At 52.5% G+C, this 21,173-nt stretch overlaps 2 protein-coding genes across 3 annotated transcripts in view; one reads left to right on the top strand and one right to left on the bottom strand.

Moving 5' to 3' along the window:
* SCTR (secretin receptor) overlaps positions 1 to 14,752 on the top strand; it is a 73,683-nt gene extending 58,931 nt beyond the window's left edge. Inside the window, exons 8-13 of one of the 2 annotated variants that reach the window (XM_055316424.1) lie at positions 1,206 to 1,266; positions 2,625 to 2,694; positions 5,945 to 6,036; positions 7,469 to 7,595; positions 11,448 to 11,489; positions 12,562 to 14,752. In XM_055316424.1, coding sequence (XP_055172399.1) covers positions 1,206 to 1,266; positions 2,625 to 2,694; positions 5,945 to 6,036; positions 7,469 to 7,595; positions 11,448 to 11,489; positions 12,562 to 12,741 — 572 coding nt within the window. In that variant the 3' untranslated portion in view covers positions 12,742 to 14,752. The remainder of the gene's footprint in view (positions 1 to 1,205; positions 1,267 to 2,624; positions 2,695 to 5,944; positions 6,037 to 7,468; positions 7,596 to 11,447; positions 11,490 to 12,561) is intronic. The other variant, XM_055316426.1, reaches the window with a different exon arrangement.
* A 108-nt stretch (positions 14,753 to 14,860) lies between these two features.
* Positions 14,861 to 20,962, bottom strand: TMEM37 (transmembrane protein 37). The gene is made up of 2 exons (XM_055316427.1): positions 20,894 to 20,962; positions 14,861 to 15,715 (listed from the first exon to the last, which is right to left on the bottom strand). Exons 1-2 carry the CDS (start codon positions 20,912 to 20,914, stop codon positions 15,143 to 15,145), a joined length of 594 nt encoding a protein of 197 aa, XP_055172402.1. The 5' UTR covers positions 20,915 to 20,962; the 3' UTR covers positions 14,861 to 15,142.
* Positions 20,963 to 21,173: the final 211 nt, after the last annotated feature.

Raw genomic sequence — 21,173 nt, 5'->3', positions numbered from 1 at the left:
CTGCAGCCTGCATGGTCTGCTTCCTTTGAGTTCCTTCTCTCTGATTATTTTGGTCCTTGTCTTTTATGTAATCAGCTTTCCTCAGATGTCCGTGACCTTGACTGTCTGTTCATGTTTAAGAATGAGTCATTTCAGTGCTGACTGAACATCTTGTGTGTGGGGTAGAGGGGTGTGTGTGTGTGTGTCATGTCTCTTGAGGGAGACGGAGCTGGAGGTGGCCACTGTGTTGGGGGGTCCCCAGCCTCATGATCACTAGACCCTTTGTCTGGGGTTGTTTGATTCTTCCAGAGAAAAATCCTTTAATTCTCTGCCTGGGGATGAGGGGCTAGGGTGTAAACCTGGCTGCTGGAGGTCTGAAAACTGAGCAGCCCAGGGGCAGGGCTGTTACTGTGCAGGTGCACGTGAGCATGGCCATTAGAAACAGAATGAGCCATGTATAACCTAAAATCTTCTAGTAGCCACAGCAAACACAGTAAAAATAAGCAGGTAAAATCAATCTCAATAATATATTTTAGGGCACCTGTGTGGCTCAGTGGTTGAGCATCTGCCTTTGGCTCAGGCTGTAATCCTGGGGTGTTGCTGGCGAGTCCCACATCAAGCTTCTCACAGGGAGCCTGCTTCTCCCTCTGCCTGTGTCTCTGCCTCTCTCTCTGTGTCTCTCATGAATAAATAAATAAAATCTCTAAATAATAATAATAATAATAATAATAATAATATATTTTCTTTAGCCTGGTGTAAAAATATTATCATTTCAACATATAATTAATATAAAATTAGCATATTACACATTCTGTTATTCCTACTAAATCTTCAAAATCTGGCATCTTGCACTTACAGCACATCTCCACTGGGACCAGCCACGTAGCAAGTACTCGATGGCTAAGCGTGGCGAGGAGCCACTGCCCAGGACAGCGCAGGTGTAGATCATCACTGTCATCACTGTCCCCTTCTCTCCCTGCAGTGGGCCGGCCGGGTCTGGCCCAGGCTCCCAGGACACCCTGAGCCCACTGTGGTGTTCAAGATCCTTCTGATTCTGCCTGGTGTGTGCCTAGTACCCTAGAAGCAGGAGTCTACCCATTTGCACAGGATTTCCAAGGGGGTTTCTGTGGCACCTGTTCACTCCTAGGCCGGGCTCACTGCCCTGTTGCTGTATGGGTGTTGAAAATTGAGTCCCCTCTCCCCCTCCCTTTATTTTTAATCCTCAGGTTCCCCGGCCATTTTTGTTGCTTCGTGGGCTATCAGCAGGCACTTTCTGGAAGATGTCGGGTAAGCTGTTTGAAGGAGAGGTAACAAGAGTGTATTTTATGTTGTCCAGCTCTTCAAGCATGATGGACACTTCTAGGAATGGCCTGTTTTTCAAACTGGGGGCCACAGGCGAGTACCCCGGGGTGCTGGGCTAGTGGTGTGGGTCGTGGCCTTCACCACGCCCGCACCCTCCTGGGCCTGCCTCCCTTCCTGCCCACCCCATCAGCTCCTGCAGGTGCCTGGCAGGAGCCGTGAAATTCCAGGCAGGTGCCGCTCAGAGAGGGAGCTCTGGGCCAACCTGGCTTTTCCTTCCTCCTGGGGTATCTCTCCTCTGCTCCTCCCTACACCCCGGTGTTTGAGAGTCCAACAGAGGTGGGCACAGTTGTATTCCCGTAACCCCTGATGGGGATAAAGAGATCTAACTTTGTTCTCTAAAGATCCCAGGCTCTGAGGATGGAGGTAAACCCAGGTGGGTCTGCTGGGAAGTAGGCACGCAGAGAGAATCTTGACAGAAAGCTGGGGAGGGACGTCTGGCTGCCTCAATGGTTGAGCCTCTGCCTTCGGCTCAGGGCGTGATCCTGGGGTCCTGGGATCGAGTCCCACGTCGGGCTCCCTGCATGGAGCCTGCTTCTCCCGCTGCCTATGTCTCTGCCTCTCTCTCTGTCTCTCATGAATGAATAAATAAATAAAGAAAATCTTTAAAAAGAAAGAAAGAAAGCCGGGACAAAGTGAGGCAGCGTGACAGAATAGAGGCAGCTGCTCACTGGCACACTGATGCACCCGAGCCAGTATGAGGCTTACCGGTGTCTTGCAGTCCAAATGTGCCTCCCAAATAATTGTTTCAAAGTAATTATTTTCATTGGGTGAATTAGATTTTTTTTTTTAATCGGGATTTTTAGCTTCTCTGGAAAACATGAGACGTTCTACCAACATCTCTCATTTCCCCTTGAGGCAAAAATCAGCGGGAGCAGAGTTGGGGTTGCCTTAGGCCACACTCATGCTCTCCAGTTTGCCAAGTACTCCCTTCACCTGGTGTCCCAGGGTCCTGAGGTCACATGGCAGTCACCCAGCCCCTTCACTCACTGATGTCACCTGCCTGGCCATTCTTGGCAGTTTGTCACTGTGCTGGCTTTGGGCTCTGGGATCTTCTGGCTCTCAGGTTCCATGTACAATCTACTGCCCCAGACACTCACTGGACATGCACAGGGATAGGGAGCTGCTCCAGTGCCCTCAGAAACGCTCCTGGGCAGCAGAACAGGGTCAGTTAGAACAGTCCTGGGCACACACCCACAGGGTTCAGGGCCACCAGCGTGGGGAACTGGTCTTTCCTGGTCACCTTGGCTCTCCACTCCTAACCATGCCTGGCCACCCCTCCACAGGTGCTGGGATGTCAATGCCAATGAGTCCATCTGGTGGGTCATTCGGGGGCCCGTGATCCTCTCCATCCTGGTGAGTAGCCATCCTCCAGGGGGAGAGATGGAAAGGGTGACTGACCTGGACAGAAGGCCAAAGGACAGGGCTAGCATCACTCCCTCCAGGAGCTGGGAGGGACAAACCACAGAGCTTCCCGAGATTGGCCAGTGCCTTGAGGGTCTAGATGATGGATGGGAGAATGGTAGGTGGTGGACAGGAGTGAGATGAGGTGTACTTAGGAAGCAAAAGTTGATATAACTCTCTTTGGTCTGTGAGTAGCCACTAAAATGTGGTGAGCAGAGCTCCTTGCCCTAAACTGGCCTGAAATCCCTCCTTCAGATCTTTGGGTCCTGATCTTTTTTCCAGGCAGGCTCTTGTTAAACAGAAAAATCACTGGGGCTGAGGAAAGCCGAGTGAAACTTGGTCTTGGGTCTTTGGGATGCTGTTGGGGTGGGGAGGGGCAGGCCTTGAGGGGTGGCTTCCAGGGAGGAGATACAGGAGTGAGTCTCATGGACGGGGAGCTCAGAGTGTCTCAACTGAGCTGGCCTTCAGAATCACCTGGGAGCTGTTTAAAAATTCTGATAGATTTGGGCTTTTTTTTGTTCTGGGGTGGGGCCTGAGCGCTCATTGGATGTCAAAGTTCTCAGGTGCTTCTGCTCTGCAGTCAGAGTTGGCAGGCCTGGAGCTGAGCCTGTGGGAAGGGATAGGAAATAGGTGGGCAGAAGATGGGGACACCCTGGGGTTATCCCCTGGAAGGAATTAGCCCCTCAGCTGTGTGCAAGGCTCCAAGGGACACCAGGCACGGCTGCAGGACCATTTGACAGGAGGAGTCCTTCATGGGCTCACTGGAGGGGGAAAGCATGCAGCACAGGGCAGTGGCCACCTCCACACACCCCCACCCCACTTCCACTGGCTGGCTGTGACCTTCCAGGAGCAGTTGGGAGGAGGGGGCCATTCTGGGACCCCTTCTTTTTACTTTACTTTTTTTTTTTCCAAAATAGAATTCATGTAAAAAAGTTTGGAAGATACAAAATGTACCTTTTTTCAAAAAGGGAATAAAACCACATGAACTTTTAGCACCAAGACACACTGGAATACACATGTACTTTTCCTTCCTCTTTTTTTTTTTTTTTTGAGCACACATACTTTTTTTCCAAATGCTCAATATAGTTTTGTATACTAGTTTTCAGTTGCCAACCTTAGCAATAGATGTGAGCTATCCCATGTTCTTTGAAATTATTTGACCAGCCAATGTGCTATGGCCGCATAATATTCCCATAGGCGGTCTTTCCTCATTCAGTTAGGCCAGTTTCCCTACCATCATTGTGGGCATCTGACAGCCCAGCCCATGAGAACTCCGGCTGAGGGGCGATGGGCCCCGTGCCCTGGTGGGTTTCACCAGACTAGTGATGTTTGGTGGGCACTCCTGATGCAAAATATCTCCCAACAGGGGCCTCTGGCTGGCTCAATTAGAAGAGCATGCAACTAGGTCTCAGGTCATGAGTTCAAGTCCCATGTTGGGGGTAGAGATTACTTAAATTAATAAATAAGAACTTAAAAAAAAATCTCCTAACCAGTAGGTCAAGGGCATCAAATTTCACTATTTAAGACTCATTCTTGGGCTCTTAAAGATGTTTTTCTTTTCTTTTCTTTCTTTCTTTCTTTTTTTCTTTTTCTTTTTTTTTTTTTTTGCCTTTCAGTGCTCCCTATAAAATCAAAATGCAACTCTAAGACAAAACAAATAAATGAAAGTAAAATAACCTTTATTCATTTAGGCCATGCATAGTCAGCTGTGAGCAAGATGCATAAACAAACAACAAGCTGAGAAGCAATGTTGCTGAAGAGGCAAGCTGGGCTAGGAGTCCTGGACAGATCACTAATCCTTGTCTTTTGGCCAGCATTCCCAGGCCCCAGTCTGGTTGTGTGAACAATGAGGGTGCCTGGCTGGGCGATTCCATGGATCCCTGCTTCTGCAAATGGTGCTGTAGCCGGTGGGTGGGTGAGAGAGGTGGAGAGGTGCCGGCTGGCTGCCACGTGGGCACTTTTATAACATTCTGGCACTGGGCTTGGGGAAAAGGACACAAAAAAAATAATGAGACTACATTCTTGTCCTTGAGGAAGTTATGATTGAATTGGCAGATAAGTAGATACATGTCCAAGTTTGACAGATGCATGCGTTTAGCCTCCCTCAAATATTTCAAGTGCTTGCACACCAACATGACCCCTTAACTGCAATGTATCAGGAAAGAGAGGTAATCAAGGGTGGCTTCCTGGAGTTGGTTATTAAACTCCAAAGTGATTCTAGAAGGCTCTGAGGCAGTGGTACTCAAAGTGTGGTCCCCAGACTGGCAGCTTCAGCATCACCTGGAAGCTTGTTAAAAATGCAAATTCTTGGGCCCCACCCCAGATTTGCTGACCTGTAACCCCTGATGGAGGGAGCCTCCCCACCCCCGACTTGCCCCCAGAACTTTAAGAGTCTCTGCTGGAAGAAAGCCTTGCTACTCAAAGTAGTCAGGGACTGGTTTGGGCATTATCTGGAGCTTAATAGAAATGCAGACTCGGGATCCCTGGGTGGCGCAGCGGTTTGGCGCCTGCCTTTGGCCCAGGGCGCGATCCTGGAGACCCGGGATCGAATCCCACATCAGGCTCCCGGTGCATGGAGCCTGCTTCTCCCTCTGCCTGTGTCTCTGCCTCTCTCTCTCTCTCTGTATGACTATCATAAATAAATAAAAATTAAAAAAAAAAAAAAAAGAAATGCAGACTCTCAGGGATGCCTGGGTGGCTCAGTCAGTTAAGGGTCTGCCCTTGGCTCAGGTCATGATCCCAGGGTGCTGGGATTGAGCCCCACATATGGTTCCCTGCTCAACAGGGAGCCTGTGTCTCTGTATGCTCTGCCTGCTGGTCCCCCTGCTGTGCTCTCTGTCAAATAAATAAAATCTTAAAAAAAATTTAAAAAAGAAAGAAATGCAGATTCTCAGGTCACCGGTGACCTGCCTTTTAACAAGGTCCCCGAGGGAGTCCAATGCACTCCCAGTGTGAGCCATCTCTGCCCCAAATGAGCCGACCTCAGAGCTCCTGCAGCCAGTGCCTGGAGCAGGCGCTGTGTCAGTCAACATCTCCAGACAGCTTGTTCTTCCGGGCCCATGGAGATACCTGGAGGGCAGGGTGGTGCAGTGATATGCACCCTGAGTGTGGTCTGCAATGCCTTCTCCGACCTTCTCCCAGGGGCCAGGGCCAGGAGAGGTGGCAATCACCTTCAGCCCCATGTCCCTCTTGTGTTTTCCAGATTAACTTCATCCTTTTTATAAACATTCTAAGAATCCTGATGAGAAAACTTAGAACCCAAGAAACAAGAGGAAAAGAAATGAACCATTATAAGTAAGTAGAGGGCAAAGGCTGAGTGTCACTCAGCCAGTCAGCAGATATTTACAGAGCACCTATGGTTTACCCAACTGGCCCTGATTCCAAGGTTACAATGTTCTTGGGAATAGGGATGGGGAGGGATGGGCCCACTGGGAAGCCTTAGACATTGCCCAATGGTGGGAAGATGGAAATCTCTCAGGATCCCAGGAAACAGACATCTATGTTTGGGGAAACGCTAGGGCTTCAGAGGCCCAAATTCAGAGAAATCTGAACAGGTATGTGTATTTTTCAGGGGAGAAAGACTCTAGGTTTCATCAGATTTTCAAGATGTGGGATCCAACAATACTTTAAAACCTTTAAAAGATGTTAAAGGGAGATGCCGTATTAGCTTGCTAGGGCCACCGTAAAAAAATAACCACACACTGGATGATGTAAAGAAGAGAAATTTATTTTCTCTGAGTGCTGGAGGCTGGAAACCCAAGATTCAGGTGTTCACAGGTTTGGTTTCTTCTAAGGCTTCCTTCCTGGCCTTGTAGATGGCTGCCTTCTCCCCTGTGTCCTTACTGGACCTTTTGTCTGTGTGTGGGCATCTTTGGTGTCACCTCCTCTTCTTACAAGGACACCAGCTGATTGGACTAAGGTCCCACCCTAATGACCTTATTTTAGCTCAATCATCTTTTATGGGCCCTACGTGCTTGTACAGGTAGGTATTTCTAAGGTCTTGCACCTAGGACTTCAATTTGTGTATTTGGCTGGAGGAGACATAATTCAAAACAGAATAGTTAAAGATAAATCAGTGTCCAACCAAGACTTTCTCTGTGATGTTCTGAGCTTTGAGAATCTGGTAGTGACGTGATTACTTGGTGACAGATTCTCCAGGACACCTTTAGGGCAGTGGGCTCCACAGTAGGGTAGAGCTGGGGATCCAGGATAAAGTTGCCCAATAGAGGATGCCCAGTTCAGTTTGAATTTTGGATAAACAACAAATAGTGTCTTAGCACTTTGTCCAAAAAAACTATTATCCATTGTTTATCTGAAATTCAAATTGAACGGGGCATCCTGTATTTTTTATCTCTAAATTTAGCAACCACAATCTGGGAAGAAAATAAAAGAATGTCTCCTTATAGATAGTTATTATCAAAAAATTAAGAATGCTGGCTTTGTGAATAACAGGTTTGATGACTTATGCATGTAATTAATAAATAATAAAGTTATTTGGGTGGCTATGTGTTCAAATTTCTTTTCCCGATGGGTGCACGATCAGAAAGCTTAGGGGACTGGCCCTGGGGGATGGGTACGTGGGAGTTGGACATTCTCCAAAATGAAAGATAAAACCACAAAGATTTTGGGGCACCACTCCAGGACTCCTACAATGAGGTAGGTTGGGGTGTGCGGAGCTGTGCCTGTGGGGAGTAGACGGGACACGACAGTGGGTCTCTGTCTGCAGGCGCCTGGCCAAGTCCACCCTCCTGCTGATCCCGCTCTTTGGAGTCCACTACATCATCTTCGCCTTCTCCCCAGAGGACGCCATGGAGGTCCAGTTGTTCTTTGAATTGGCCCTTGGTTCCTTCCAGGTAAGCTTCAAGGACTGTGACTCTTGGGGGTTCTCTCTTTCAAGAGCATTGTGGGAATGGGGGGCGGGGGAGGGCATCTGAAGGAGAATAAACTCTTCATTCTGGGAAGTCCATGAAATGCCCCAAACTGAAAAATCCAGAAGGAGCAGCATCAGCATATTATTCAGAAGCTGCAAAGAGAATTCCAAGTAGCTGCCTCTGAGGAACAGGAAATGGGGGCAGGGGTGTTGGGAGGCTGCCCTTGTTTTGATGAGAATCATTTGACTCCTTGAAACTATGTGCACACACAATGTATCAAAAAGAAAAACCAACTATAAAAAAAAAGGAAGGAAAGTGAAGGGGGAAATCACCTACCCCCAACTCATAAGATGTTGTCAGGCTAAAAAAAAAAAAAGAATAGTCAAAAACAAAAAACTCCAACAACAAAAAGCAAATAATAAACACCTTCAGACAGAAGGACTCTTCACATGAATCCCAAACTTCAGAATGTTATTTGTTTACACTCTCATAGCTGTCTCCTTCCAAAAATAATATGATGTAGCTTTCAGGAAAACCACACAGAGGATTAAAAAAATAATAAGTAGATGAAGAATCAGTGAAAAAATAATATAAAAACCCAAACTGAGTTCATACAGAGAAGCAAATCCAATAGAGTGCCACGAAGGTGGGAGAGATGGGTCATACATTTGGTTTGGAGCTCCCCAGTAGCCAAAGCAATCTGTTCCAAAATTTGTAATATCCATAGATGGGAACAAGCCAATTCTCAGGAAAAGCCTAGACATTAAAGGCTTGGGGGCCTGAGAGAAATTTCTCCCAGTGGCTGTTCCTCAAGAAGCCAAGCTGTCCTCAACCGCACTGATTATCCTGAAGAGTCCTCCTCATGGCAGAGGCTTTGGTCTCAGGACGGGACCCTGAGTCTCCCTCGGTCCCTGAGTTCAGTTCAGGGCGAGTGGGTGAGTCAGGGTCATCCTCCTGTCACTTTCAGGTTTCAGGCAGGACACATTACTGGAGACACATTATTGAGCAGTTAGGTCTTGCCCTAGCCACCCAGGGGCTGTCCCCTCTGCCCTCCCTGAGCTTCTCTCCTCTGCCCGGAGCTCCCTGCCAGTGCCCCAGGCCTCCAGGGAACCCAGCCTCTTGCATAATCCATATTCTTTGTTTCTGGACCAGGGAGTTTTCATGCCCACCTGCTCTTGTAACATGCCAGGAGGCCTGGGTCACGATGGCCCATTAGCAGGTAGGGGATTCCAGGTCCACAAGGATGGAAGGCCTTGGCCTGGCTTCCAGAAATGAGTAGTGACCACACTACACTGCGAGCAAGGAGACCCAGGTCAGCCTCCCAGCCGAGAAAGGGAACCGACTTCCTGTCCCCTGGAGCTGGGGCTTGTGGTTGGGGTTGAGGACTGTCAGCGGAAGGCCATTCGGCTTCTAAGGAAATGGCTTGTCGAGACAAAACCAAAAGCACTTTCCTAATGTGTCCATGTTTATGCAGAAAACAGATCTTTGAGGTTTTTTGAACCCTTGTTCACAAACATGTTATCAGTTTATTATATATTACACATATATATTCTCTATGTGTCTATTTTTAAAAGTCTGTATTGTAGAGAATGTCTTCACATATTAAAGTGAAGAGAATAGTAGTGAACCCCCATGTGACCACTGCCCGCTCAAGGTGCAGCATGTTCCAGCTCTGTCCCCATCTGTTCCCTCCATCCCATCCCCATCATTTTAAGCCAAAGGGATGATTCTTCTCAAATGTAAATATGCAAGTATGTATCTCGAAAAGATCGGGCTTAAGGAAAAACATACCCAGAACCACAAACATTATCACCATCCTGTTCCTTTAGAGACGCAAGTTGATTAGCTTTTTTCTGATTGTAGAAATGATACTTAATATAGGAAATTTGGAAAATAAGGAATAGTTAAGAAAGGAAATCATCCACAATCTCATGACTGCAGAAATAACCTGTTAAAATGACAGTGGGTTTACTCGTCCCTTTTCTCTGCAGGAAGACACATACACATGTATACACGTCCCGTAAAATTGAGGTCACGCTGCATGTGTTTTTTTTTTATCTTGCTTGTCCCAATATCTCTATCTTACCTGTGGTGAACATTTCCCTATGTCATTAATTCTTCCAAGACTTCATTTTTTAATGATTGTATAAACACTGTGGAATTTCTTTAACTTGTCAGCTGTGGGAGACAGCTCTAGATACCTGGGGTACAACTAGCTTTCCCTCACCCAGGACTCCTGCCCTCACCTGAACTGTGAAAATGTGTCCCAGGATCTTGGCAGCACAGGCACTCCTGGGCCCAGTGAGAGGGGCCACACCCACAGCCAGCAGCCTGACCTCCAGCTCGGGCTTTGGCAAGGATTCAGTGATACACCTGGAAACCAGAGCCCCACAAGTATGCAAGCCAGGTGGCACACCACATCCTGTTCCATTTCATCCCAAAGCCTTTCACACCCTCTGATGGTGGTTTCCAATTGGGAATACCTGTTAGAACCATCTGGGATTTTTCAAAGCTGCTGGGGCTTCCATCCTCAGACATTTGGACTTGGGTATGGAGTGCAACATAGGCAAACGCTCCCACGTGATGCTAACATGCTACAGACTTTAGAGATTGGTACCTTGTGTAAGTGTTCCTGCTGCCCACCTCCCCCAAATAGTCCCTGTTCTGCAGTGGTCCTCGATGCCTGATAATTCTTTGAGGTCTGTCACTAACTCTTGTTAAAAATGACCTTAGCCCTGAGCAATGGTACATATTAAGCCCACCATAGTCAGGCTGGCTCATCATTCTTTTGGGTCCTTTCCAATGTAGTAAGTAGGTGAGGGCAGGCTTGGATGGGACTGGGAAGTGTCGGGGGTTGGGGGGGAGGGTGCGGTTTAGGGCCCCCTGAGGTCAGAGCTATGACACCCAGGCCTCTGAGGGCCAGGGTGCTCACCAGCTAGGGAAGCCTCAGGGCAGAAGCAAGGGCAGGCTGGCTGGAGGTGTGTCCCTGAGATGAGCAAAAGCACTGTGGAGGACCCCCCCCCCCCATAGCTTATGGCCCCAAGCAGGCCTCTTGGCCTCAATCCTGCATCTTGAGACTGGAGTCCCTGCCCTGGCAAAGCTCCAAGCCACGACTGGGGGCAGGGGGAGGCGCCACTGGGAAACAGGAACCCTAGAGACTGGAGAGCGAGGGTCCTGATAGGTACACACCCCCACCACACCAAGGAACGTAAGTATGTATAGCCCCAAGGTCCCTAACCAAGGTGACATAAACAGGGAGTCATACCTCACTGGCCCGGACCTACATGCGGGTTTTGTTCTGACATCATGCTCACGTGCTTGTGTTTCAGTTTGAATAGTTGCCTGTGTTGGAACATCTCCAGGTTTCCAGCTTATCTTGAAAATGAGCCCACACAGGGCCCAGGGGGTCTCACATGGGCTGTCCCCACCCCCTACCTGAGGGACAGGTGCACTTCAGGTGCCACCACTCCTTGCTTCTCCCAGACGGCCTGCCTTACTAATTCTGGTGACTTGCCGGGTCTCCACAGGCCCAGGTTAGCAGCTTCTGCGCTGAAATCACATGCATGCAATGCCCCATGCTGGACCCTGCCCCTGCCCCAAGGAGCTGAGCCTGTGCCAGATGATGCCAGCACAGCCAGGGGCACTGTGGGCCCCCCCCAAGAAGTAGCCCCAGTCCCCCCTGGAGTGAGAGGTGTGGGAAGGCTCTGGGGCACTCTCTGGGGAGAAGTGAGCCTGGGGCTGACAATTTTAAGGACATAGGGAAGAGGTTGAAGGAAGGAGGCCGGGTGCCCGAGCACCTGCACTGACCCCCTGCTGCCTCTGCCCCCTCTGCAGGGCCTGGTGGTGGCCGTCCTTTACTGCTTCCTCAATGGGGAGGTGAGTGTTCTCCAGGTGCCCAGATGGAGGAGCTCCCTAGCCACCGGATTCCTGCTCAGAAGCTCCCTGGAAAACCAGGGTGGTGGGGAGAGATGGGTGGTCTGGGAGGGGGAGGTCTCCTGAGCCCACTTCATGGAAGCACTGAAGCACCAGGTCTCATTAAAACAATTGCTTGGCCCTACCCGACCCACACCACATCCCTCCCCCCCTTCTAATTCGACAAAAGGATTGTTATGTCTGGGTTAGAGCCTGAAAATGTTTAACAAGCATTCCAGGTAATTCTTATCCTTGAGCAAGTCCTGGGACTAGAGCAAAAGTTGCAGGCACCCCAACAAGAACCCTGGTTCCCAATGGCTCTGATGCTTGCCTGATGGGTCATCCAGGTCACTGCCCTCCTCTGGGCCTCAGTCTCCCCATTTGTAAAATGAGTGACTCGATGATGCAATCCCTAAAGCTCAGTGCTCACTGACCTCCAAATAATCGTTGACTCTTTGGAGGGCTGCACACTTACCTTGCAGTCTCTCTGCTCCCTGCCCAGAGCATTTGTGGGGGGGGACACACAAGCCATGCAACCAACAGTTGAATACAGTATTCTACCCAAGTCGGGCCTTCCTGTGACTGTTGACCATTTATCTGGTTCACCACACTTGAAGGGGAATAACCTGTTTTCCAGAACTCAAGCCCTGAAGCCTGGCTTCAAAGGTTTGGGCTGCTACAGCTTGGGGACCGTGAAATTAATATCCAAAGAGCCACTCCAAGGTCCCCAGATTTAAGTTCTGAGCTAGGCTGGCTTTATGGGAATGGGTCCGGTGGTCCCAGGTCATGATCTGGATGTCATTCTGCAATTCATAAAATAACCCCAAGCCCCTTCTTCAGGACACGTGCAGTAAGGTGGCAGGTCAAAGTGTCCAGATAAGGTGAGGGGATTCGATCCCCACTGGATATTGGAGCTGGAAGGGGTCCATCTGAGTGGCCTGCAGGAAAGGCAGGGCCTGTGCTGAGGGGGCAGTGAATGGGGCTCTGGGGACAAGGTGAGTTGTCTTCCCCAACTGATGGCTGGTCTCTGGGCCAGGTGCAGCTGGAGGTGCAGAAGAAGTGGCAGCAGTGGCATCTCCGCGAGCTCCTCCTGCGCCCCGTGGCCCTCAGCACCTCCTTCAGCAATGGCACCAGCGGCCTCACTGGCTTCACCCACAGCACCAAGGCCAGCACCTCAGAGCAGAGCCGGGCCACCTACAGGGCCAGTGTCATTTGAGGGTCTGGAGCAGGGCCAGTCACAGGACAGATAGACGCCAAGACAGGTTGTGAGAAGGCCAGACACTGCTGCAGGACAGTTCTCTGCAGACATCTGTTCCTCCTGGGACCCATCACAGCCCTCCTCTGGGCCTTGGGTTGGAGCCCAAGGTGATATGTTCCTCAAAACTGAAGACCATGAGGGACCACGGGGCAGGAAGAGAGGGCCTGGGTCTGTTGTATTTGGGAAGGGCAGTTCGGGCGCTCCAGAAGAGGGCAGGGAAATAAATGGTAGTGGGGATGGGTTTGGTCTGTAACTGACCACTCTTTTTGCCCTTGAGACACCAGGTGGAGGAGGACCCTCCCACTCGCTTCCCTACCCCTTCCTGGAGTTTTCAGGGATAAGTTCAACACCCAGGAAACGGGAGAAATGGAGACCCTTGGCTCTAGGTGGACCCTCCCTACCCTTCACTACAAGTCACCTCTCTGGTAGTTCTTCCCCTACAGCGTCAAGGCAGCTGGATTAATCTGTCCCAAGTCAGCACGGCTGACAGTCCTAAGATCCCTAGCTTCCTTAGTAACCCTAGTGTGGTGCAAGCATCCCTCTGGGAATGGGGGTGTGATTCCGCTGGACAGAAAAGAAACAGGTTCACTAAGGTCCTGTGACTTGCCTGAGATACCCAGCAAGAAGGGACAGAAGTTCCATTGAGGGCTTTGGTGTCAAATCCCTGTTCTCCGAGCCTGTATCTGTTTCTTCAGTCCTGGGCAGGGGACAGGGTGGTCTTCTGGGGGATGTCTCCCCTTTAATCTCTGGATCTCAGTTCCCCTTATCAGCACACCCTCACCACCAGCCACATGAGGATGAAAGTGAACTGAACATTTGAGCCCTTTTACAAAACAAAGCCTACCAGTGTTCAGGGGAAAGCATTGTGTACAGGAGCTCAAATGTAGAGGAGACATCTTGTTGCTGGGTGACCCCGGACAAGTGCCATCCCCCTCTGGGCCCTGGCTTCCCACCTTTGCACCTCCCCATTGCAGACAAGGTCACCCCTTTGCGCCTGGTGAAGGCTCTTGAAATGAAAGGTCAGGTGCTTCTTTGCCAGGGCTAAGAACCCAGCCCATAGGGTTGATGAGCTCTGCTCTCTGAAAAACTGATTGGCCCGTAACACCTTTCTTCAGTGATTGCCATGGACTCCACTGGAAAAGCTTTGAAGAACCCCAAGAGATAGATAAACGCACCCAGCCCAGGCCAGGAAGGGGACCTTCAGTGACAAGGATGGGGCAGAGACCCAAACCCATGCCAGGAGCAGCAGCAGTGTGGCCCAGGTGGAGAGGGAAGGGGGGAATGAAGTGGCTGAGGGGCGAAACCCCAGCTATGGGGCAGAGAAGAGACTGGAAAGGGGGCAATTGGCACAGAAATGCACATCTGTGGGCAAGGATGGAAATCTCCACTGGTTCCTGGTCCCCTTCACCCGCACTCATCCCCCGGGGCAGGCTGTTAATCATTACTCAAGGCCCTGCAAGTCCCCTTTACCCCTTGGAATTTAGCAGGTCCAGATCTGTGCTCTTTGGAAATGTGCTCTAGGATCAGAAGTGGTACCCTGAGGCCGTCCTGACACATCAGAAGCAGACACGCAGGCATGCTGGCCTCAGGGAGGACTGCCTTGGAGGGTTGGCAGGCCACCCTGGGAAGCTTGCTGGAAGGGCTTAGGGCAGGGTCCCCACAGACAGGACAGCCGGCTGCTGGAGGCTACAGTTATTCAAGGATTATGCCCTCCCCACCCCTGCCCCAAAGGGCAGGGTTCAAACGGAGTCAAATGGTTTGAAAACCTAAGTATGTACAAAAAAAAAAAAAAATCAAGGGAATCCTGAATTCTGCTTCCAAGCGTGACTGAAGCTACGGCAGGGCGATGGGCCCAAAGGCCCTTTGAGCTGGTGGAAGAGAAGTCTGAGGCACTGGCTGGATATGCTTAGCTGGAGGCATGATCCACTCTGGGCAACCCCAGGAGACCCCAGAGACCCGACAGCCCCCATCCCAGCACAGTCAATAAAACAAGTGTCAGCTGGGCAGGCAGCTGGGCACCAGTTACCCACGCTGCTTCCCAATCTATTCCCATCCCAAGAAGAAGGATCCAAGAAAAAGATTTTAAAATATGTTACTTCTTCTAAAATCAACATCCTAATGACTTGGCTAAGCCTGTGCAGCTGGTGGCACTGAGGCACCCTGGCCTCTGGCCCTGCAGGCCAGCTGCAAAGGCCACTGGGCTGATTGTGGCCAACCACCCAAAGGTTATTGGCTAAGCAGCAGCAGTTTCAAGGTCACTGTCCTGCCTTTACCCCCACCAGAGGTCACATGTTGGAAAAGTCGAATCTTGCCCACACTTGCATGTAGAACCTGATGTCCTCGGATGTAGGCGAGAGGCCTAAAATTTCCTTGGTTGGCCCCAGGGATGGGTGATGCTGTTGATGTGAAGGCCACTGATGGCATTCAGAAAGAAGAGGAAGGAGGCTGTGAACTCGCACCAGAACATCAGGGTGAAGCCAATGAGCGTAACGTGGTTCCAGAGGAGGATCACAAAACTCAGGAGCCCTCCAGAGGAGAGGACGAAAGAGACGAGGAGGAGGATGGAGCCCATGGCCCACTTGCGCCGCGAGTGGAGGTCCTCACACACCTGGGACACCATGAGGAGCTCTAGGCCCAAAATGGCAACCACCACGGCCAAGGCGCCCACGCTGCGGGCCAGGACCATGCCCACCACCAGCCCAGGCACACGGGCTTGACTCAGGTCTCTGAAGCAGAGTGGCCCTGTCTGGTTGGAAGACGTGCAGAAGTGCCAGAGCCCAAAGAGGCGGTCTTCAGCCAGCAGCCAGTGGCCATCGCAGATGGAGACGGAGGAGAGGACCAAGGCCAGAGCAGCACACACAATGATGAGGGCCCGGATGAAGGATTCCAAGAAGGGCCGCTGGGGCCTCCTCTGGGCCAGGAGCCTCTGGGCCTGGAAGACACCAGAGAGCATGTCAGGGAGGGCCCTGCTCTACCCCTCCAACCTCTGCAGGGAAAACCCTTGACCATGTCCCCGGCTTCCCAAAGCCTCATTTTCAGCTGCAGTCTCCTTGCCCACCTTTGCAGGCAGCTTCTTTCCCAGCTCCTCACCTTTCAGCCGACTCACCTTTCTTGGGGAGTCCTTCCCCTATTCCACCTGCTGCGTCCTCCATTCAAGACCTAGAAGCACTGCCTGTCCAACTATTCACCAGGCACGAAAGGTTCCCTGACCTTTCTTTCTTCAATGATCTTCATGAATAAGAAATCCAAATTCTACTGACCAGCAGGTTGGCAGATCCTAGTCTGTTCTGAATTCAGAAAACTTGTCAGGCCTGGCTCGTGTGACCTTGAGCTTGCAGTACCCCCTGAGTTTCTTTGTACACACGGCAAGAATCCCAGCACTGGATTATTAGTATTCCTTTTTTTTTTTTAATTAGCATTCTAATACAAGGCTACATTCCCAGTACACTTCAGTTTTACTCTCATCTCCACCCAGCTGCTTCTGCATGTTCCAGACTCCATGTTATTACCTTGTTTTCCTTGGTACTCAAAGTGGTGTTTGCACTTTGCCCTTCAGTCTTGAACCTGCACCCCTCCCAGAGTTGGCCAATCAAGATGTCTGTCTAGAAGCTTCTGGGTGTGGGGAGGCCACTGAGCCTCTAGTTTCAGCCCTGAAGGGTGCACCTGCCCCTTTCTTCTGCCAAGCTGGGCCAGACATCCAATGAGGTGTCCCTTATCTCATGGCTGCAGGACGCCACCCAGGCATGAGTTCTATCCCCAACCATAAAGCAAAAAAAAAAGAAAAGCATGTCAAAGAATCAAACTCCTTACCACTACCCACAAGACCTGCACCTTCTGCCCTGCCTCTCTCTCCAACTTCACCCCCCAGCACACTCTTCCTGGCCCCCTTGCTCTGACACAGCAGCCCTCTTTCCAGACCTAAGGATAAGCCTAGAACTTTCTTCCTCAGACCTACTGGCTCCTCCACCTGAAAACTTCTTTTCCAGGCTACCTCCTTTTCTCCATTCTTCATGTCTTTATGGAAATGTCCCTTTCTCACAGAGATCTTGCCTGCCTCCCTGACCCAACCCAAACCAGGACTCCTCCCGTCAGGCGCCGTTTTCTTCACTGTTCTGACCACAGTTGTACTTAGGAGGGCATGGCCTCCCAAGTAGGCACTGCTGCATCCCTGGTACATGGCACAGGAGCTTGACCTGGGCATTCAGTGAGGCCCAGTGAGAGCTTGAGAAGCCACAGGAAAAATGGTCATTGCAACCACTGTCACCTCCATCAGAAGCTCCCTTTAAATAAGTCTCCTACCTGGTCATAAATTATCCTTTACAGTGTATACAGAAGCAGCCCAGGTTACACTTCAGTTTGGGAGGCAAGCAAAGCAGGCAGCTCATGTGCAGCTCTCACTGCTGGGAAACTGAACAGGGACTATGGGGGGCACCTTATACCATGTGCAAATGGAAGCTTCCAGAGGCAAGTCAGTAACACCTCTCAGTGAGGGACAGAAAGCAAAGCCATGCTCCTGGGAGACTCCTGTGGTCAGAGACCCAGCAGGAACATCAGGGTGCCTGCTAACCTGCCCATCGGAGCAGAAGCTACTGCTAAATCTCAGCCCCCCCACCCCCACCCCGCCCCATACACGAATAAGAACCTGGTTTGTTTTCAGCACTTCTGCCTAAGCAGGGACCTGTTTTACTCAAACCTGTGAGGTGGGAGAGCAGGGAGCTCCACAGGGGGTGTGTAAAGAGGGAAACTATGTCATGCAGAGGTCAGATGACTTCCCCCAAGATCACTCACCTAAATCACAAAGCTTGTTCCGGCTGCCTGGACAACTGTATAATGTGCAGGGTGCGGGATGCATTCAGCCAATAAAAACTGGGGCCTTCCAAGTATGGGGCATTCCTATCAGGGGCTCATTACTACTGGTGGGGAAAAGGAGTAGAGAGTACAGAGGGATGGATGCCGAGGTGGGATCAGGGCCCCAACTCACATCCCCAGACAAAAGTAGCCCAGGACCTTCGAAAGAACACTGTGGTGGAGTCGGCTGGGGTTCTCAAACTGTGACCCCCTGTTTGCTAAGCGGCCTCCAGGTGCTAAGTAGGGGGAGCAGGAGAAGCTGGGCTGGCCAGCTAGGATCACTTCCCTACTTCAACCACAACAGGTACTTCTTACCTGCTGAAGACACCGGTAGCCTAGGTGTCTGTGCTGGCTTTCATCAGAAAAAAACGGTTTTACTGCTAAGAAGCAAACTAAGGAAACCTTTGTCTACAAACCATTCAAGGCCTTTGTCTTTGGGTGGCTTCTGAACCTCTGTGGCCCTGGGTTTCCCATCTACAAAATGAGAGTTGGCGACTGCTGCAGGAGAGTGGGAGCCACGAAGTTACCTGGCCAGGTTACAAGGCTCCTAGAAGTTGGTTGGTAAGGTCCTGGAATAGGAGAGCCCCAGAGGCAAGGCCCCAGTCAAGTCACAAAACACCAGAGGACCCAGGAACTAGAGAACAGGTATGCACTGTCCCTCACTCGGCCCCACCTGCCCTGGGCAGACTGGACTTTGGCCTCCAGTCCTTCAGACATCACACTGGGATCAAAGAGGAGCCAGTTCATGTCAGTTCATTTCTTCCCCCTCCCAACTTCAAAGCTGGCTTCATTTAAACTCTTTAATCAGCAAGAAAACTCCCAAGGATTAAGTGAGATCATGTATGGAAAGGTGCTTGGGGGCCTACTGATAACATGACAACAATAATAACGCAGACTGGAGTCTTCATTCCTAACTACACTGCACTACACTCGAGCTGCTCTGCTGGCTGTCAGTGACAGAGGGCCTGAAACCACCTCGTGGAGGGGCGCGGGTGGCAGTGTGGTCAGCGGAAGGCCAATGCACAAGAGGAATCAAGACTGTCTAGTCCTGCCCCTGCCTGAGGGCCTCGGGCTTGGGGACCCGGGCCAAGACACTAATCTCTTCTCCATGAAAAAAATGTTTCTCTTTTCCATCTCTAACCCCTAATGATTTCTATGAGCTGTAGGGCAGGGTCACTTGACACTCCTGGGCCACTGAGTCCAATCCCAAGGTCTTCTTTTTCTCTACACTCCTGGACCCCACCTGCTCCCCTCAACCCCTCAAACCACTCACGGGTCCTGCTCACTATTCCTTCCTCACATCCCCAGCCCTCCCTCCCATTACTTGCCTCTAGAATCACTGCCCACTCCGTGCAGGCCCCGGTCAGGCCCCTATCATGATCAACCAGAAATATCTTTTTTTTTTTTAAGATTATTTATTCACCAGAGAGACAGAGGCAGAGACACAGGCAGAGGCTCCATGTAGGGAGCCCAATGTGGGAATCGATCCCGGGACTCCAGGATCAGCCCTGGGCTGAAGGGAGGCGCCCAACCGCTGAGCCACCCAGGCATCCCAACTAGAAATATCTTGGCCAGCTTCCTGCCACCATCCCTGGAACCATAGCCCACGCCTGCCTGCACGCCCCCAGCCAGCCTGCTCTTGGCTATGCGTCCTCTGGCATGCATGTATCCCCTTCCACTGGGTTTCCTCGCCTATACATGAAGATAGGGCATCTCCCTCCCAGTGGTGGTGGGTGGGTGGGTGGGGCTGGAATGAGTTATCACAAGAGCCTAGAACAGCCCCTGGCAGGGCTTTAAGGCGCTTCTGAAGAGCAGCAACCGCAGTCAGGCAGGGACAGCCTGGGGCGCGCCCCACCCCTGGGGCAGAGCCTCGGGGCCCCGCTCGCCCCTGCCCCCTCCCGCTCCGCCACCACCGAGGCCCCCCACCTGCTGCCAGTCTTCCAGGCCCCGCACACGACGCCCCCGCCCGTTAACCCAGCCTGCAGCCTTTGCACCTCTTAATTTAGCCCCCACTTCCCGATCTGTCTTCTAAATCCTTGTTTACAAGCCTCTCTCCGCAGCTGGACCGCGGGCTCCGGGAGGACAGCGACCACACCCGGTCCCACCCTCCTCCCTCCCGGTCCCCTTCTTCCCAGGGGCTGTCCCGGACGCTCCCTCCTCGAGACTCCGCATTCTGGTCCGGAACAAAGAGGAGGGGCTCGCTGCGACCCGCCCCCGCTCCCCCGAGCGGCCGCGCCCTGAGTGGATGGGGTCCGGGGGTGCCCGGCGGGGAGGGTTTCTCGTTAGTAAAAAGTAGAAAGGGCAAGTACGACTTGGAGTAAGCAGCCGAGCGCCGGACCTCGATTCTGTCGCTTGGCTGCCTGCGGTGGGCGGGCTACTTCGCTCTGAGCCTCAGTTATTTCGTCCATAAACTGGGTGAAGGCGCACGTACGGGAGTCGGTGTTGGGGCAGGGGTGGAGGCTGGGCGTTTGCGCCCAAAGTCAACGCGCCTCTCTGAGCCTCTCTAGTCGTTAGGACGGTGGGGCCAGGAGACTCGGACCGGGCGGGCCGGCAACCGCCTCCTCGGGGAAGCGGCTCGCTCGCAGGGGACCCGGCGGTCCCGCCACCAAGTTGCCTTTGGACGGCAGCGCGCCCAGGGGACGCGGCAGGAACGGGCAGCTTTCTCGGCCAACAAAAACATCTTCTCCCCGTCTGAGACCTCGAGCCTTCAGGGGGATGCGGCTCCCTTGCCGCCCGGCAGCTTTTCTCTTAAGCATCCGCGCGCCCCGCGAGTGGGTCCCCGTCCCGGCACCCCAGAAGCGTCTGGGAGACGGTCTTTCTAGCCCCTGCCCAGAAAGTTCTGGCTTCCCCCGAGACAAATCCTCACCTTACATAAGACAAGCCTCCCTTTTGCAAGTGGACTGTGTCCATCCTCCACCCCGGATGCGCCTCTCCTTCTTAAAAAGGAGGGACCCCCCCATGGTTACTGGGGACCCCAAAGAGAAGCAGAAACCCCCCCCAAGAAGCTTGGGAGCCACGGCCGCGAGCAGAGGCCCTAGGAGACCGCGCGCAGGGGCGGCCCCGGGGTGGGGGAGCGGGCTCCCCAAGTTGCTTCCCGCCCACTTCCCTCCGCGCCCCGCAAGCTTGCAACCGAGGGCGGGCACCACGGGGCACTCGGCCCCCGCGCGCCCACCCCGCCGCGGCTGGGCCGGGCTCCGCGCGCAAAGTCCGCTCCCGCCTCCCGAGGGGCGCAGCCCGCGCGGCGCCGCCGGGCCCGGGTTACCTGCACGGCGATGGCCGTCATGCTGCGCCCGCCCCGGCCGCGCTCCGGCCCGCGCCCTCCAGCGGCTCTGCGGCGGCCCCGCCAGCTCCGGCCCGGACCTCTCCCCGGGGGCGGGGCGGGGAGGCGGGGGGCGGGGCGGGGCGGGGCGGGGCGGGGGGCGACCCGAGCGGAGCCCGGGAGCCCGGGAGCCCGGGGCGGGCGCGGCTCGCTTTACGCTGAGTCAGCGCGGGCGGCGCGGAGGAGCCCCGGGGAGGGCGCAGGACGGGGGGGCGGGGAGGGC

The sequence above is a fragment of the Nyctereutes procyonoides genome, unplaced genomic scaffold (genome assembly GCF_905146905.1).
Source record: "Nyctereutes procyonoides isolate TBG_1078 unplaced genomic scaffold, NYPRO_anot_genome, whole genome shotgun sequence".
NCBI classification, from domain to species: domain Eukaryota; kingdom Metazoa; phylum Chordata; class Mammalia; order Carnivora; family Canidae; genus Nyctereutes; species Nyctereutes procyonoides.
This window is presented reverse-complemented; position numbering and strand designations above follow the sequence as displayed.

Coding starts and splice junctions, on each gene's coding strand:
- TMEM37 (XM_055316427.1), bottom strand. CDS start 20,914: ATGACGGCCATCGCCGTGCAG. Junction 15,716..20,893: donor TGACGGCCATCGCCGTGCAG/GTAACCCGGGCC, acceptor GGTGTCTTCCAG/GCCCAGAGGCTCCTGGCCCA.